The following is a 17,696-nucleotide window of genomic DNA, read 5'->3' as shown; positions in this document are numbered from 1 at the left end:
CACGTGCGTTATGGCAAGAATAAGGAAATACATGTGATGTGCTCTGAAGGTGCCTTGTAATATAGTAAGTGCTCAATAAATGCTAGTTGTTATGGTTTTTATTATTTAAGTGTCAGGGAAGACATTTTAAATGCCTTTCTATGGACTTGAATTGCTCTTTATTATTTTATAACATGTAGGGACTATATTTTGCTCTTTTGTGCTCCCTATTGATACTGGCATAGCCTAGAACAAAGCAGACACTTAAGTGTACTTGGCATAAATGCATCGTTCCCAATGCTATAGCATCAGAATTTTTAGAAATTGGTCATCCTGTAGCTCTTTACATAAAAGTTGATACATACACAAAATGAGCAAATATCTTTTTTGTTTGTTTTTAATCTTTCTCTAGAGTGATCTGTATTTATTAAAAAAATAGAAGTTACTCGGGTTAAAAGTATGACTAACCTGTTCAGCTTCACCTATTAATCGCTAGCTGATAGCAAGGAATTTATTTTTCACCAACGAGGGTTGCATTCACAAATTCAAAATGTGAAGTTTCAGGTATTTATGTGATGAGTATTTTGGGGATCAATCTTATAGTACAAAAATAATTTTTTCCTGGCAAATATGTGAATCCTTTTAATTCATTCATTTTGTTTTCAGCAGTAGTGTATCAATGGAGATTTGTAAGGTGAGGAAGAAACATTTGAGGAAATACTAAACTTGGTAGAAAAGGTACTTTCATATACTGCTAAGACAGCAGAACTTTTTGTTGTTTTTCAAAGACAAAATCGTGTTCTTGTTTTTTTCTGTTTTTGCAATGAGGCCTATTTTTCCATGGAAAGTGTGACATTGGTTTATTTTTTGTTGCCTTTTATATGTGGGAAGCTAAAGGGACCAAACTATACGATGGGAGATTTTTTTTTAATGTCCAGGTATTGTGGGACTCTCTCTCTCTCTTTTGAAAATAAATATTTTTGCTAAGCAGGAAGAGCAGTTGGCATTCCGAAGGGAATACAAGGTGTGAGAGAGACATCACGAGCCTGACAGACAGAGGACAAAACTGTAGCACTGACATCCCTATTGCATTTGCTCAAAAACAACCCCAGGCCTGTGTTCTGAGCTCCACTGTCACTTACCTCATCTGAGAGAATCTGATATTCCACCTGTGATATTAAATGTCTCACAAGCGCTCTCAATAATACCAAGGCAGTAACGTGCAACAATAACAGAATCCAGTGATGCTTGTAATTGATGATTTAAGAGGTAGCCTAAACATTTATGGCCACATGAAAAACACGCACACATTTTCCAGGTCTCCCCAATGCCTTCCTGAAGAAATCCCTCGCCTCTCTTTCGCCCCAACTTGCCACATGGGCTTGATCCATTGGGAGGACATGGACAGAGTTCAGGCTATTGCTTTGCTCTCAAGTGACATTCTCTGCCTCTCTCTTACCAGCGTTGCAGTCAGAAGTAGAGAGTAAAAAAAATATCAAAGGGTCAGGCTCATGATTAGGCCAAAAAATTAAAACACAACAAAACACCATGAGGGAGCTTAAAGCTTCTCCTTCCAGCCGGGAGGTAGATATATGTACTGGATCCTTGCTGGTCATACGTGGTCCATGGAAATATGGTAGCAAGGGCATCCCCTGGGAGCCTGTGAGAAAGGCAGAGCTCAGGGCCCACCGGGCCTCCTGAATCAGAGCCTGCATTTCATTGCATCTCCGGGTAGTTCATACAGTCACTGAAGTATGGAAAGCTCATGGTTTGTAGCAATTGCTATAGAGAAAGAGGAAGAACTTATACCTCTTAGTAAAACTGGTGTTTTCACCAATTCTTTGACATGTTTCTAAACTGTACTGCTTCACAGATCAACAAGTGCTTAGAGACAAAAACTCTGTAAGCCTCGCCGTAGAACTCTATTTTCAACACATCGGAATAGACGTTTGCTTTCTTTATAATCACAGTAATACCTCTTTTCACTCATTAGAAAAGCTTTAGCCAGATCTTATGAGCAAAAGGAATACAACGGATTTCATGATGCATCTTCTCTAGCAAGCTAAAGTCCTCTCTGAGTTTCAAGCTTCATTTTGCTCCATCCAGCAGCCATGGACACAAGCATCCCTAATAGTAAGGCATTTTTAAGAGCTCTTGATTGCAAAGAATCAGAAAATCCTGAGATACCCCCTGAACTCAAAACACCATGTAGGGATACATGACTTTTGTTTGATTGTTAAAAGGAGGGTATCATAAATTGAGTAGATGGGTCAAGAAGACTCCCTGAAAGCTAATTTAATCCCATTGGATTTTAAGGTAATAAGATTGTGAGAAACCAGTGCTTTGAGAAAGAAGTAGGAAGTTAAAAAAAAAGTTTCAGATGTGGAAATAATAGTGTGAATATAAGAGAGAAAGGTCAAGGTCGAAGGGGAGCCAATTCTGCAAATTGAGAACCAAAAAGAAGAAATGGAAAGAAGACAATATGTCAGAATGGAATTTATGTCGGGGGGGCAATGATGAAGGAATGAATGCCGGAGGGAGGCAGGTAGAGACGTGAGGGCATCACGGGTGTGGCTGGGGACTGAGGCAGGAAAAAGTGGGGATGTAGAGAAAGGGAGGGTGAGGAACAGGGGAGCAGGTCCTGATGCCTGTAAACTGGACGGCCACACGCCACCCTTCTCTCTACAGCGACCCCTCCCATCCAGTCCTACCTGGCCGGAAGGACGGTGGTCACCACTTGATAGCTTGAGGGTTGGGGGGAGTAAAGTTGGGGGGAACAGAGGGATCCTCATGGCAAGTTTCCGACAAGAATGGGGAGGAACCGTCCCCCTGTGTGGAAAAAAAGGGAGGCTGTCATTTTGGTGGCATTGAAATTGATTTTTAAGTCATCTATTGTTTCAAATTATTTGTCTGGGAGCTTCCGGGGAGTGCCGTCTGAATGGAGATTTAAAACCTCCAACTCCTTTATCTTGCCCAACACCTCCTACCACAAATGCAATGGAACTGGCAATTGAATTCTCCTTGGTTCTTCCCAACCCTCTGTAGGGATTAGATGTTAAAGATGATCACAGCTATTACTTTTGATAAATTCTCCATAAAATGCCACTACTGTCAAGAAGACTGAGAAAAGATTCTATTGAATTACTGACAGCAGCTGAACAATGGAGCCCAATGAGTCTGGGCTTAATGGCTATACTATACTTTTTTTCTCCCAAAGAGAGAGAATTGTTTTTTTTAATACACAAAGTTGATTTTGTTAGCCCTCTATCTAAGTCATTCATTCAAAAAGTATGTACTAAGCACAAACTATGTGCCAGGCATTGTTTTCAGGTGCCTACAACTCAAGAGCGTCACTGAACAAAATAGTCAAAGACTCTGCCTTTATGGAGATTACATTCTAATGGGGAGGGACCAACACTGAGTGACAGACACACTTGAGGAAGAGGTAAATGACCTGACAAGAGAAGGTAATAAATGCTATGAAAAACAGAAAATAGAACAGAATAAAATGGAGAGGTGATGCCAGGGATGGGAGAGTGGTAGAGGGAGTCGCGAATTTAAGTAAAGTGGTCATTGACAGCTTCTTTCAGAAGTCAGATTTGAGCAAAGACCTGAAAGGCAGGAGATTGTTGCCCACGCAGACACTTGGGAGATGAGCACTCTGGGTGGAGGAAGCAGTCCATGCAAGTCCAAGGAGTGGCCTGGCCTGTTGGGGCCCAGCTAGCAGCCCAGGATGGCCGGAGCAGAGAGTAAGTCGATGAGGAAATGAAGAGAGGGTGCAGCACAGTGGGACCAGATTATGCTGGACCTTGTAGCCTTTTATTCTGAGAGATAGAGATGGGAGCCATGGAAGGGTCTTGAACAGAGGAGTGTGCTGACTTATGTTCTAAAGGGATGCCTCTGGCTACTGTGTGAGGACTAGATTGTGAGTGGGGGCGTGTGGAAGCAGGAATACCAGTTAGGAGGCTATTGAGAAATCCAGGAGAGATGGGGGTGCCTCTGGCTAGGGCAGATGTGCTGCAGTTGTCACACTAACAATTATAAAGACATGTGAATTGATTTATAATAATTTGAAAGTCTTGGGTTTTTGTTGTGTTTGTTTTTTTTTTTGTTTCATGTAAAAGAAAGCCCAATAATAAACTTAATAATTGTGACAGTTCATTATCTATTTTCCAAAACTTAAGAATTGCTTTTTAAAAATGATATGTGAGATTCAAAGGAAAAGGAAAGGTAGAAAAACTGAAACTAGAACATAATATATCCCTTAGTCTTTATATGTCGCCGAAAACATGTACATGCTACTTACTGGCTACCCGCATAGCCACAAATTTCCACATACTAGCATAATCAGCTGAGTAAAATCCATTTTGATGCCTACATGATTAAACATACTACGCTTTCCTCCATTGGTGTCAAGTTGATTGTGTGTGTGTATAAATGGGTGTGTGTGTGCATGTGTGTATGCTGGTCACAGAGGATACAGTGAAGACTCCATCCAAACAATCAGAAACATTATGAACTGTTTACTCTTCTATCACAGACCTTGATAAGAGTCTTTGAAATATGAAAATATTATTTGAGCCTTGATTTCAGCTATAAATTAAAAGACCTCTTTGTTAAATTCAAAGACTGTTCTCAGCCAATGACCATAATAAATGCAGAAGGCTTGTGTCAATTGATTTCTGTTGACAGAAAATGGATAAGCAGGATTCCAAATGGTATATTTGTTACGTTAATTTGGCCTTAGATATAATACATGGGAAATAGAGCATGTGACTCTTGCTCTTAGAAGCAATTTGCCTATTTCAAACTGAAACTTCCTTCAGTGTTTTTTTTCTTTTCAGCCCAGTGGTCCCGCATTTGCCCTTTTATAATAGCCTCTTCTCTAGTATCCACATACTGCTTCATCGAGTATTTCAAGGCACCTAATATACTTCCTCTTTGGGTATTCTACAGGTAAATATTTCTCTCAGTCTGAGTTTGGCCAGCCTTCCCCTTACAGTGTTAAAGGGCATAGTAAAATCAGGCAGTGGTTTCTTTAGATCAATTGAATGTTTACATTTTCTGCTTTAAAAAGCGTTTGTTTAGGGTACATGTGTTGGACTACTTTCATTATCCTGGTCATACCACAGCAGGGCTTTAAAAACAAACTAGAGATACACGGGGAATAAAATATCTAATTAGAATTGGCAAAATTTATATAAGTTGTGCACAATGGCAGACACACAGAGTAGCAGTGGAAGTAAGCCCCAAATGGTTTTTGGGCCATTCAAGGTTGTGTGTTTTGCTTTTGGTAGGTTGGCAGAAAAAAGTCAATGGGATTAAAGTCTGTCCCATCCTATTACTGATGTTAATTTCAGTCCTTGTGGGAAAGACCCTGAGCCCCACCAACATGCATACTCTACAACAGGCGGTGAGTCTTCTCTTTGGATCCCCTCCCCGCCATTCAATATACCAATCACCACACTCCCATAGTTCCTCATCTAGGAAAGAAAAATAAGACAAAGGAAGGGAAAAAATGTTAATAGGGTAGAAAAAGGGGGAAGGAATCAATGGCATCCATGGAAATCTCAGTTCCAATTTTGTTTAAATCTCAAACTCACTTGCCTTGCAGGTGCCAGGAGATCATAGAAATCCATGAATCAGCTTGGGGAATGCCAAGTAGACCTAAGGGGTAGTCACTTCTCAAATCTAGAGATTTGTTTCCATGTTGGCTCAATATAATCATATAATTGAATTTTCAAGAGAAATCACTTTTCTTTAAATAAGAACATTCCAACTTTTACATAAGAGTGTGATGGTTTTGTCATGTGCCAACGTGGCTAAGCTGAACTACATTTCCCAGAGTTCCCTTTCTGTATGTTTCCAGTTAGAATGGATTACAAGGGAGACTCAAGAGTTGGAGTGCTGATGAAGGGGTGCCAGCCATTGTGTAATCCATACACATTATTGCTTATATGTTGACTTGTCTTGATGGGATGAAGCAGCAATTGAACCTGTAATTACTTCCCCTTCCCCTTGAGTATTTATTGATCTGACTCCTGTGTGTGTGTGTATGTGCGTGCGTGTGTGTGTGTTCAGCTCTATGACAAAGAGCCTCAGCTTCTGCAGATTCTAGTGACCAAGGCCACTCATGATCCTCCCTTCTAGACTGCCTGCCTGCATGCCAGGGTTAACATTATACAGGGAGACAGCCGTGCGGAGGCAGCATAGCCAGCCCCCAAACTTGCATGAAGAAATTCCCGGTAACACACACAACCTCTTACTGGTTCTACTTCTCTCGTGGAACCTGACTAAAACAGATGTTCAAACATTTTAGAAACAAGTGAGACATTTCTATTTCTGGTAATGGTTAGTTGGGTTATTTCAACCATCCTTCCCACTGAAAACAACTAAAAAAGATGGATCTGATATTCAAATTATTTTCTTTAAAGAACCTAAGGGTCACAAAAATTTAAAGAATAGATCAGGCCAAACTGCAGGGACATCAAACGTAGACAGGTAATAAGCAAGAAAGCAGCTTTTGTACTAAGGGGCTTTTTCTTATACTGGAAATTTTGAATTCATTTTCTGACAGCCTTGTACAGTGAGGCCCAAACTCAAAGTCCATGCATGGCCTGCCCAGAATGAGGAATCTCACAGGAAACTTTCTCTACAATAAGAGAGGCATTCAAATTGTAGATGTGACAATAAACCAAATAGAAAGTCTGGAAATAGAAGCCCAAATTAAAACTTAGTGAATGAGTTGAATAGCAGTGCAAACCAAAAATTAATGAATTAGAAAAAGGTAAAAAAAAAAAAAAAAATTGTCCAAAGGGTTGCACAGAGAGAAAAAAAATGGAAAATACTGAAAAGAGTTAGGAGACAGAGAAGATGGGCTAAGAAGTTCATTTTATGTATAAATAATGTGATGAAAGGAAATTTTTAGAAAATGTGATGGGAGCCATTTTGCTGACATAATAGCTAAGAGTTTTCTGAACTAATGAAAGTTACCCATGCAGTCACTTCAAACACATATTATAAGAAACAATATAAAATATAAGAAAAAATCCTAACTGCAGGCAAAGAGGGGAAAGTATGTTATTATCAAAAGAATTACACTACGATTAACAGTTAACTTCTCAACAAGAAGTCAGAGGACAGTGAAATGTTATCTTCAATAATAATAATAATAAAAAAAATGCCAACCTAAAATTGTTATACCCAGTGAAAGTATTATTTCACAATGAAGGTAAAATAAAGACATTTTCAGACAAAAATGATAACAGAAACACCAAAGAGTTTACCACCAATAGACGGTATAAAAGGAACTGCTAAAGGGGGGAGAAAATAATGATCCCAAATGAACAGTCTGAGACACAAGAAGGGATGTGCACCAAAGAAGCTTGTGAATATGTATAAATCTAAATGAACACTGACTGCATAACACAGAATAATAATGTCATATGAGTTTAGAAATCTATAAAATGAAAATAAATTTCAAAAATAAATTGAGAGAAGACAAATGTAGCTAGAAGATTTCTAATGTTCTATTGTTGCCCAGAAAGACACTAAACATGTCTAAGTTTTACCTTCAAGAAAATAATGAAAAGCTATACATTTTTTAAAAAGGCAATTATTCACATTAATAAAAATGAAAAGGAAATTTCTTAAACAGAGAAAACAAAAACAAACCAGGTGTTGGGTCTATGAGACTTGACAATGAGCAAAATGTAGTCAATAGGCAACCAGTTTACACTCTTGAGTTCTGGCTTCTATGAGAGAGCCCAATGGATGCTGTCAGGGAGAATCCATATTTCCCCATCAAGTAGCAAAGGATTAGAGGTGGCACAAATAAATCATGTAGGGAGAAACTTTTACTTTAAATGCCTAAGTTAGTCTCCCCCCCCCCCCCCCCCCCCGAACACTGGGAAGGCAGGATTGAAATAGCTGCATTTAAGGCTCTATCTCAGGGCCCAAAGGTAGGTCTGACAAGTAACCCACCAAGAGAGATCAGTCATGCACCCTGTTACAAAAATGTCAGAGGGGAAATGAGGAAAATCAGGCTATATTCCCCTGGTGGAGGAAAGAAAAAAAGCCAAAGTGATAAAATGTTCTTTGGCTATAAATTAAAATGCCCTAAAGCTTCCTGGAGTTCTCTCTTGCTAATGAGCTAAATTAAAACAGATAACTTGTGTTCTAAGAATCATCAAAGACAAATTAAATGTCTGAGAAAAAGTAAATTACATATTTATTGACTATTTTATGAGGTTATTCAGACTGTTCATTAATAAGTCCCCTCAAAAGATGATTCTTCTTGTAAAGAGGGCCTGTAGCTGCAAAGTGATCAATATATATTGGAATATTCATAGCAGATTCAGGGCAACTCCTGATTAATGATGTTTCACCACATGAAAATAAATCTCTTTGAAGTGGTCAGTAAAAAAGCAGAATGTCCTTTTCACAATGAATCAACTCAGAGACTAGCACAACCACAAAAAGTGTGGTTTCTTTCCACTGGCATTTCGCTTCTTGGGTTGCTCCTAACACCCATCATACTAATAAACCCTTTCCTACTGACTGGAAAACCCAGGTATGAAAATCCCAAGGAAACCCATTATGTCACTGAGTTGAAAGGCTGTATCCGTCTTAAGAACTCTGCAGCTATAAATTTCACAAAAGGACACACCTTGAACAAAACTGAAAACAGCATACATTCAGGGACTGAATCCAATATTTCACTACGAGGCAACAGGCAGCTGAACATCTCTCCAAAATGTAGAACTCTACTGAAAAAGAGCTGAATATTCTCTTTTAAGAGAATTGTTAACTTAATAAATTTCAGTGGGACTTATGGACAGGAATGCACCATGTAATTTTATGGCAAATTGGGGGCCAAAATATTTATCTATTGTGTTGCCTCTAGGGATCATCTACTTCCATTTTCCCCAATGCCCTCAAATTTTACATACAAAAGGAACAGTCTCATTGAATCTCTTTTTTAATGGGAAATAAAACAGACTGTACATACAAAAAAGTCCCCATGCATGTCACAAAGTGCGACATCCTAAAATGAACTTTCACATTGTGGCTGGCCAAATTTGGTCTCCTACCCAATATGGACCAGCAGGATGGAAGTTCTTAGACTACGTGGGAAGGAAATGGTTTTGACTGAGGCACACTGTCCTATGACTGTTCTATTGCATGGTGATAAAAATGTTGGGAACTTGAGTTGATGCTGCCAGATCACAAGTGCATGGTAAAGTGAATGGTTGGAAAGTTACACTTTGAATAAATCTTCATATGGATCTTGCTCTAAATCTAGCCCAAACTCCTTGCCACTTTAAAACTTATTTTTCAGCATTGGTTTTTCAAATTTCAAATTGTTAAAATTTTTTATATACTTATTTTTTCACTTTTAAAGGAGTTGTTAGGTTACCAAAGGCTTGGAAATTTATACAGATTGTGACTGGGGTCCAGAGCAGCTCAAAACAGTAGGAGAAATTAGGAGTGTAAGGGGAGCCTCTTCCCCGTCCAGGCAGGGGTTAGGAGCACATTATCCCATTAGGTAAATAAGTGGGTAGAGAGGAAGTCAGTTGATAATATTTGACAACATGGTGAGAGAAACTGACAAATGGGAAAAAACTTGATGCCACGCAGCAAAAAATTAGCGATTATTGGTTTCTAGACAGAAAACTGCTTATCCCACCTATAAAATACTTGAAGGGAGAACTCGATTCCCCTCAGTAACTAACCTCTGGCAAAATTCAGCATGCTTTCCTCTTAATAAGACGGTTGCAGCTACCTTTAATATGATCTATGATAGTGTCAACTCAATGTGTTTGCCCAATTTTCAGTGATGGAACAATTCATAAATTTCAAGATGTCATGTAATCACTTGGCCTTCACATCTTTCTGACTGAATGGAACTGACTCAGTTATGGGTACAGTTGGTCAGGTTCATTTTCTTGAATTGACTCTCTTTCTTCTATGGTTCTCCTTTCGTTGATTTCCTTCCTATCTATGCCAAGCTTCAAAGGCCATGCCCAGTGCTGAATGGGAAGAGGGACTACCTCAAAGCCAGTGCTGTTCTATTTCTGGTCCACATCCAACAATTACAGGCTTGTGGATGCCAGCTGTGCTGGCCTGGTCTTTCCTTCGCCTCCATGCGCTGTCCTGTGCTGTGATCTTTCTCCACACGACCTACACTTGATCTTACTGTGTTACTCCAGTATTTATTATTGCTCCTTCTTTCCCGGTCATTTCCCTTTATTAGCTATAGTGTCCTACAATAGTAACAGTCATCATTCTTATTTAATATCAAAGTTATGGTTCCAAAGCACATTTTTTAAGCCCTGAAGAACACCTCTCAATAAATGCTTTAGTTTGACATGGAACAAACAAACTTCAAGGGCAACCTTCAAATCCAGACAGAGTAAGATGGTCATAAGAATAACCTCATGGATGAAAATAAAAAAGAAATCATATTGGCTGCGATTTAGTAAAAAAAAAAAAAAAAGGGGGGGGGCAACAGAACTACTAAAAATTCATAGAAACACTTCAGATCTTTTTCCAAGGGGCCAAAAAAAAATTTAAAAATTGCTATAAATATGTAGCAGTACACACCACTAATTATCTTCCCAATTGCTATCTTTGGTAAGAAAACAGTTTAGTTCAGATACCTGGTGATTATGGAATTGAGGAGAAGCTGGACTCCCTCTACCCTTTTAATGAGTCTTGATTACTCCAAGCCAATCATGAAATTACACTCTCATGCACATGACTGGGTTAGGAATGGGCATATGACACAACTGTAGCCAGTGAGGGGAAGCCTACTGAGGAGATTTAGGATGGTTTTCCCCAAAGCTATAAAGAATAAAGACATTGCATTTTTTGCCTTTGAATAGCTTTATATAGTATTGTGGTGCATGGAGCTATGGCAGCTATCTTGTGACTACAGGTTTACACTCTGGGGATAAAAGGGAACAAGCTGAGATGACACAGTGGAAATTCTAAGAATATCTGGATTCTTGATGAGGTTGTTGAGCCAGCAAATGAACAGTTCCTCAAAATGCAATCCCTCTGAACTTCCAATAATGTGACTTACTAAATTTTATTATTGTATAAGCCAATTTTGATTGGCTTTTCTATAAAGCTATTGTTAAATGATAAATTATCTAAGAGTTATTAGTTCTTCTAATGTTTGGTTTTATCCAATGGAGTTATAAAGGTGTTTCAACACCTACTAAAGTTGATTTTAATCATGCTGACCTAGAGTGAGTGGTAATATAAAATCTTTGTAGGTTTTTTTTATATTGAGAGTCACGTAATTAAAACACATTTGTGATTGCATTCATCTATGAGTAAAGTTGTTGACATTTTTGGCCCAAAACCAAAAACAAAGCAAAATAAAACTGTGGGAATAACAATATTTTCCAAGAGAGATTTTTTTTTTTAGAAATGCAAAAACTGGCCAATGAGGTATCAACCATAACTAAGGATATTAGGTCAGCGTACAAAGTAATGACAAATTTGAATGCAGACAGCATGGATTGAAAATGCATGTATTTGAATATATCACCTGGGATTGATCATGCATGATTAAGGTGTTTCTTAATTTTCTGTTAAACCTGGATCTTTTGCTTGAAATAGTTGAGCATTTTTAGAAACTCAATCCTAAATGGGAAACATGGCAATTTCTAAAATTATGTTAAAATTTATTCCACTTCATGAATCCATAATAAATATGAGGGGGTGGTTAAGAATATTTAAATTGTGTATTTATATGAAAAAACATAAAAATTATCAGCATATCTCAGTAATTATTAATTCTTGGATTTTCGTTACTACTTGAGAATCTATATCACCCAACCTAAAACTTAAGGAGTCACCGATATTAAATGAATGTCATAGGTAATAAATATGAAAAGAGGAGCAGAAATAAGCACAAAAATTTATTTATAATTAATCACAAGAAATCTATAAGAAGTAAATTAATGAATGGACTATATAATGAAACAAAACTAACACTTTCGAGCTTCGCGGGTTTAAAAAGCACTCTTATGAAATACCAGTACCTTCTAGAGTAGATATTTTAAACTGCAGACTGAAGAACAGAAAAACTGAAAAGCACATTTTTTTACAAACAGAAAAAGATAAAATGGATGGAATGACCTAAAACTGAGTATTGCCATAAAATTTTTTTACCATCATTGAAAAAGATGCATCCATTTCCCATGCAAGATATGGTCTGAGATTGTGTGCCAGGTACATGAAATAGGGGTGGTCTTATTCGAATGGGATGGAAAGAAAACGAAATTATTGAGTGTTATTATGCCGTTCAGTTTACCTTGGGCTTTTCATCCAGGATCTGCTGACGTATCTCCTTGTGTTTCTCTACCAGTTTTTCTTGCCGTTTACTTTGTGCCTCTTCTAACTATAAGGAAGTTACAAAGAAAGTCATTTTCATCTGAACCTTCAAGTGAATGTTTTCAGAAAAAATTAAAAGCTGTTCAGATCTACAGCATACATTTAATTATTTCATACCCTGGTCAAGAACTGCCCTTACAGGTGTAGGAGGCTATTGGTAGTTGTTGGACCTGGGTGACGGGTACGCAGGATGAGCGTGGGGGTGATCAACAGATTACACGATCTTTAACTTTTTGTTAATATTTGAAAATTTCCATTATAACAATTTCTTTAAAATTTGAAAAAACAGAATGGCCTCTGGAGCTTGTCTTCTCTACCACTGATGACAACTAAGGATTCTTTGGGGACCCTCCCCTGCACATCGTGTTTCCTGGCTCCTGACCTGGAACTGATTCTTCACGACTGTCTTTAAGCCTTTCTAGTTACAGGTTTGCAGTTAAACTGCAGGAACCTTGAGTGTGGAGTCCTGCTCCGTGCAGCAGCTCTTCTCGGTGCAGGTGGCAAACAGAGGCAACAAGGCATGTTGCTTCCCTATGGAGACTCACAGTGGGCTTGTCAAACATCACACATGGCTTGCAAAGGAGAGAGGGATTCAGCGCATTAAAAAGAAACAACAGGCTCAAAATGGGGCCACTTTTGCTAGCCCCGTGGAGACGCAATACTTAATCTTAACCGAAGTGCAGCTCCAGTCGGTCTGGAATTTCAACCTTGGTGAGGTCATCTGCCTGACAAAACCACTGCCTTCCCCGAAGACAAGCGAAGGAGGCCTTGCCTGTAATACTCTACTCTTTAACTCCCTTTCCCCATCATATCTCTGCCTATAAAACCTTCTACTTGGTACAGCTCCTCAGAGGAACTTTCTGTTTCCTAGATGGGATGCTGCCTGGCTCACGAACCGCTGCAGCCAATTAGACCTTTACATTTACGGGGCTGAACTTTGGCTCTTGAGCCACCAACATACCCTCTTGATGTACTGCACCACCTCCTGGATGTAGGACCGGATCATCTCTGTCTTCTCCCTAAAAGAAAATGACAAATAAATCATTATCTGAACACATCCGGCATCAACAAACATGAGACTCTGGGCCTCCCGGAGGAAAGATGACAGAACTCGCCACATTCTTATTCCTGCTGCCAGGGAGGTGCAAAGGCACTGGCTCTGGAGGAAGGTCATGCCCCCCCAAGGGCAAACTGTTTGCCCTGAATGCTGGGAAGGCTGCCTGACATCACCAGGAGTTGTTAGCCTTCTCCTGACGGACACTCTTTACTTGGCCTTTACCTAAAAGGTCCTTTCCGAACTGCTCTTTCAGTTTCGGGTTGAAAACCTTACCAAAAAAAGATCTCTAGAAAGGTTAATTAGAGCGGAAACGTCCCGGGGGGGTCTTTGCGGTTAAGAACCTGTTACCCCAGTAGGGAGTGAAACAACCCCGGGGAGGGCGGGGGAGCGGGGCTCTGCATCCTTACTCTTCCATCTGGCTTTTGTCTTTGGACTTCGCTTCTGTTATCTTCTCCTGCCTCTTTTTATCCATTTTCTTCTTTAACTCCTTCTTCTCTCTGAGGTCAGAACGGAAGCAAAGGGGGAAAAGGCAAGTGAATGCGCAGCGTGTGTACCGCGCTGTGCACAAAGCTCACGCGAGTCGGGCTTACTTCTCACACAGCTCTTTGAGCTTCTTCAGCTGGCTGCTCTGGCATTCCTCGGCGACGTCCGTCAGCTTCTGGATAAGCTGGGGAGAGAAAGGCCACTCGGCTGTTTGACGCTTTCACAAGCCAATCGCCCTCTCCCTTCGCTTCCCCAAACAACAGCGTCCTAGTTAGAAAGTCTCTCATTGATCTTGAACAATAGCTAGAGCTACCAGACACCGACCGGGCAAGGGGGACATACTTTAAAACCATCATATTCTCTTGGTTTGAATATGTAATTCTTTTTATCTCTTTTTAATTAGACAGGGCTCCTTAGGTTGCTGTGCTGGTCACTGCAGCTTGGCCCAGTGCCAAGACAGCAAACCGTGAAGACCCAGGTTCCAATCTCCCCTTTATGACTTCCTAAAACGGTGAGTTTGGCCAAGAAAACCTACATTCCCTTGGTTGCAAATGAAATTATTAATGCCCTTATCTTCTGGAGAGACTATGAAGCTTAAAATAAAATGAATATACTACAAATGTGAGTTATAATTAACTGCGAGTTATAATTCTCGGTTTCCAGCTGTCATTCTTTGTTTAATTGCTTCATGGGTGATATGAGTCACCAATCTTTAAAATGGATGGTTTTGTCCGAACATCAGAAATTCTCTCCTGTGCTACCATGGAATTTTTAATATGCCACCAAGAAAGCAATTATTTCATTGCCTTTTATGTATTTTCTTATCCAACCAAGCTTGGAGAGGACGGTGACTGTGTTTTCATATCCTCGGGCCTCCGCACAATTCCTAGCATTCAGTAGGTGCTCAATAAATGCTTGTTAATTAGGTGAGGGTCATTTTTGCCTTACGATCCCTTCTCTTTCTTTATTTCATATGAAGACGATACACAACCTTCTGCCATTGCTCAGGCCAGTAGCAACTGGACTCAACCCTTCTTACTGGACACCAAATAGGTGGGGTGGGTTTCCTGGGAAAGGCCCCACTGCTGCTCCTAGAGATGGAGTTCTCAGAGACAGCCGGGTGAGCTGGCCAGTGTTATATAAGCTGTAGCTACAACAGAGACAAGGCAATATAATCATAATGACAGCTAATTTTCCTTGAAAATTTATACTCACAGGGCAAAGTTTAAAGAGTTTTAAATGCATTAACTTATCCCATTCTAAGAGCTGCCCTGTGAAGTTGGTGCTACTATCTTCTTTCTACATATGGAGACACTGACGCCCAGGGCTCAAGTTCCTGGCTTCGGGCCACGGAGGTAGTAAGCCACGGAGCTGGGTTCCAACCTACATAATTGGGCTTGTGGCCGTCACTTTTCCATGCCGCCTTTTCATTCTGATGGTAGAAATTGTTTTAAAAGACCCCTTCTTATCTAAGGGAATGCAAGAAGTCCAGGGAGAAATTCTCTTGCAGGATTACAATAAAAAACCCACCTTAACTTAACATGAACATGAACATTGCCGCACTCATCTGTGAAGTGTATTAAATCTGAACAAATACTTGCTGGGGCCTGGGCCGGCGGGAAACCCATTTGATCATCCAAAAGACATTGTCTGATCATGGCTGTCACGATTAAAGACATTGTAAAATATTACAGTGCTGTAGTGCCATTTATCAAGTTGTCTAGATGTTAAATTTGGTGTGCAAAGACTCTGGAAATTTCCTTGAGGATTCCCGCAATGCTGCTATTCTAGCTGAGGGTGTCTACTCAGCACCCTGCCTTTCTCAGGGACCTTTCCTGTCTCCCATTCTCCCCAGGGAGTTACCGAGCATTACCCAGGGATCCCCAACTGTGGCCGCAACTTCGGAACACTGTAGGCAACTTCTTAAAAATACAGATTCCAGAGCCTGTACCTAGGCTTACGGACTCCAATTGTCCAGGGGCAGGGCCCAGGGGTCAGGATGTTCAGTCTCCTCTGATGATTTGGACACTTTGCCAGATTCGGGGGGTTTCTGATGGGCTTGTTCTCATTCTACAGACCATTGCTAAATCTCCCAACAAAGATTCCAAATTCAGTCGCATTCATACTTCCATTTCCATGTTGCCACCTCTATCAGTCACCTGACTCCAGAGTATTCTCTTATTTTCTTGATTCCACCAGCACCTGCTCACATTTACTGCTTCCCTTCCATCTCTTGGCCTCATCCTCAGTCAGCAAAACCACTGGGCTTGCTATCTCCCAGCCCCTCTGCCCACTCAGTTCTCACTTTTATTTTGATTTGGTTTTAGGCCCTACACAACTGCCAGCACCACACCCTCTCAAGGTTCCACAAAAGCTCCCTGTCTCCAGGATCCCCTTGGCCTTCCTCTTTGCTCCTCTCTCAGACCATCCACATTTGCTCTTGGCTCTTCTCAGAACTAGTTCCCACTTCCCTCGCTCCCAGAACACACACCTTTGTCTAAACTATTCAACTGAGCCACAATCCTACAAATATTTACCGAGCTCCTACCAAATCCCAAGCGCCGTTCTAGAAACTTGGAGGCGATGTCCTCGCTTTCTAGGTCTTGCTACTCAAACTGTAGCTCATGGACCAGCAGCATTGGCAGTGCCAAGGGTTACATTATAAATGCAAATTCTCAGGCCTTACCCCGGATGAACTTGAAATCAAAATCTGCATTTTAACAAGACTCCCAGGAGACACTTGTGCAAGTCAGTTTAGAAGCGCCGTCGAGGTTATTGAGGAAGAGGGAGGTGATTTAGAAGCAGCCCTCTGTTATGGACTGAATGTCCACGGCCCCCACCCTCACTTTCATATACTGAAATCCTAACACCCAATGTAATGGTATTCGGAGATGGGGTCTTTGGGAGGTAATTAGGTCATGGAGGTGGAGCCCTCATGAATGGGATTAGTGCTCTTATAAAAGAGACCACAGAGTGCTCCCTAGCCCCTTCTGCCATGTGAGGACACTGTGAGAGGACAGCCGTCTATGAATCAGGAAGTGGGCTCTCACCAGACACCCAATTTGCAGGTGCAAAAGTGGACATTACCTGTGATTTCCCTCCTGGGTAGTTCCCTCATCTAATGAGTCATGGTGACTTTTTAATTTCTTCTGTCAACTCGTATCTCATGGCTCTGTGTTAACATCCTTCTGGTACAGATTTTCATTACCTGCAGTTTGGACTTGGCAAGCATTCCCTTCTGCCTTCAGTCTCCTTAGTCCTTCCGCTTCATCCCAAACAGCCTTCCCTTTGGTATGTACTGAATCATTACCTGGCTCTCTATCTGCAAATATGTTCCAGCTCTAAATTTCCTTTCTTTATCAGCATTCAGCACTTCCAATAAACTAGGCAGCATTTTGCTCTCAGAACTGTCCAGGCACATACATGTTTCTATACTTTTTCTCATGTTTTTCTTCCACTTGATGATATTTCCATTAGAATGGACAGCACAGATGTAGAACATTCTCATGATCACAGAAACTTCCACTGGACTGTGCCACTGTAACTGCTCCTGATAAGAGAGCAGGTCCTAGCCAAGATCTCCCCTTGTCCGTGCCCCTCTCCTTTCTAAACTAGTCTTTGGTGATTCCCACTTTTGGTTGCCCAGATAACTCTAGGCCATGGCACCTTGGTTGGCTTTTTCTATATTACATACAGATATTTACCTTTGTGTCTACATACTTTATTATTACTCCCCAAAAGGATGCTACTATTGCAATCTCCTTAATAA

At 40.4% G+C, this 17,696-nt stretch overlaps 1 protein-coding gene across 1 annotated transcript in view; it reads right to left on the bottom strand.

The window, feature by feature from the left end:
* PLCB1 (phospholipase C beta 1) overlaps positions 1 to 17,696 on the bottom strand; it is a 531,624-nt gene that overhangs the window by 44,660 nt on the left and 469,268 nt on the right. Inside the window, exons 28-31 of the mRNA XM_016212033.2 lie at positions 14,035 to 14,111; positions 13,852 to 13,941; positions 13,349 to 13,406; positions 12,308 to 12,394 (exon numbers count right to left, since the gene is read on the bottom strand). Coding sequence (XP_016067519.1) covers positions 12,308 to 12,394; positions 13,349 to 13,406; positions 13,852 to 13,941; positions 14,035 to 14,111 — 312 coding nt within the window. The remainder of the gene's footprint in view (positions 1 to 12,307; positions 12,395 to 13,348; positions 13,407 to 13,851; positions 13,942 to 14,034; positions 14,112 to 17,696) is intronic.

The sequence above is a fragment of the Miniopterus natalensis genome, chromosome 7 (genome assembly GCF_054644295.1).
Source record: "Miniopterus natalensis isolate mMinNat1 chromosome 7, mMinNat1.hap1, whole genome shotgun sequence".
NCBI classification, from domain to species: domain Eukaryota; kingdom Metazoa; phylum Chordata; class Mammalia; order Chiroptera; family Miniopteridae; genus Miniopterus; species Miniopterus natalensis.
This window is presented reverse-complemented; position numbering and strand designations above follow the sequence as displayed.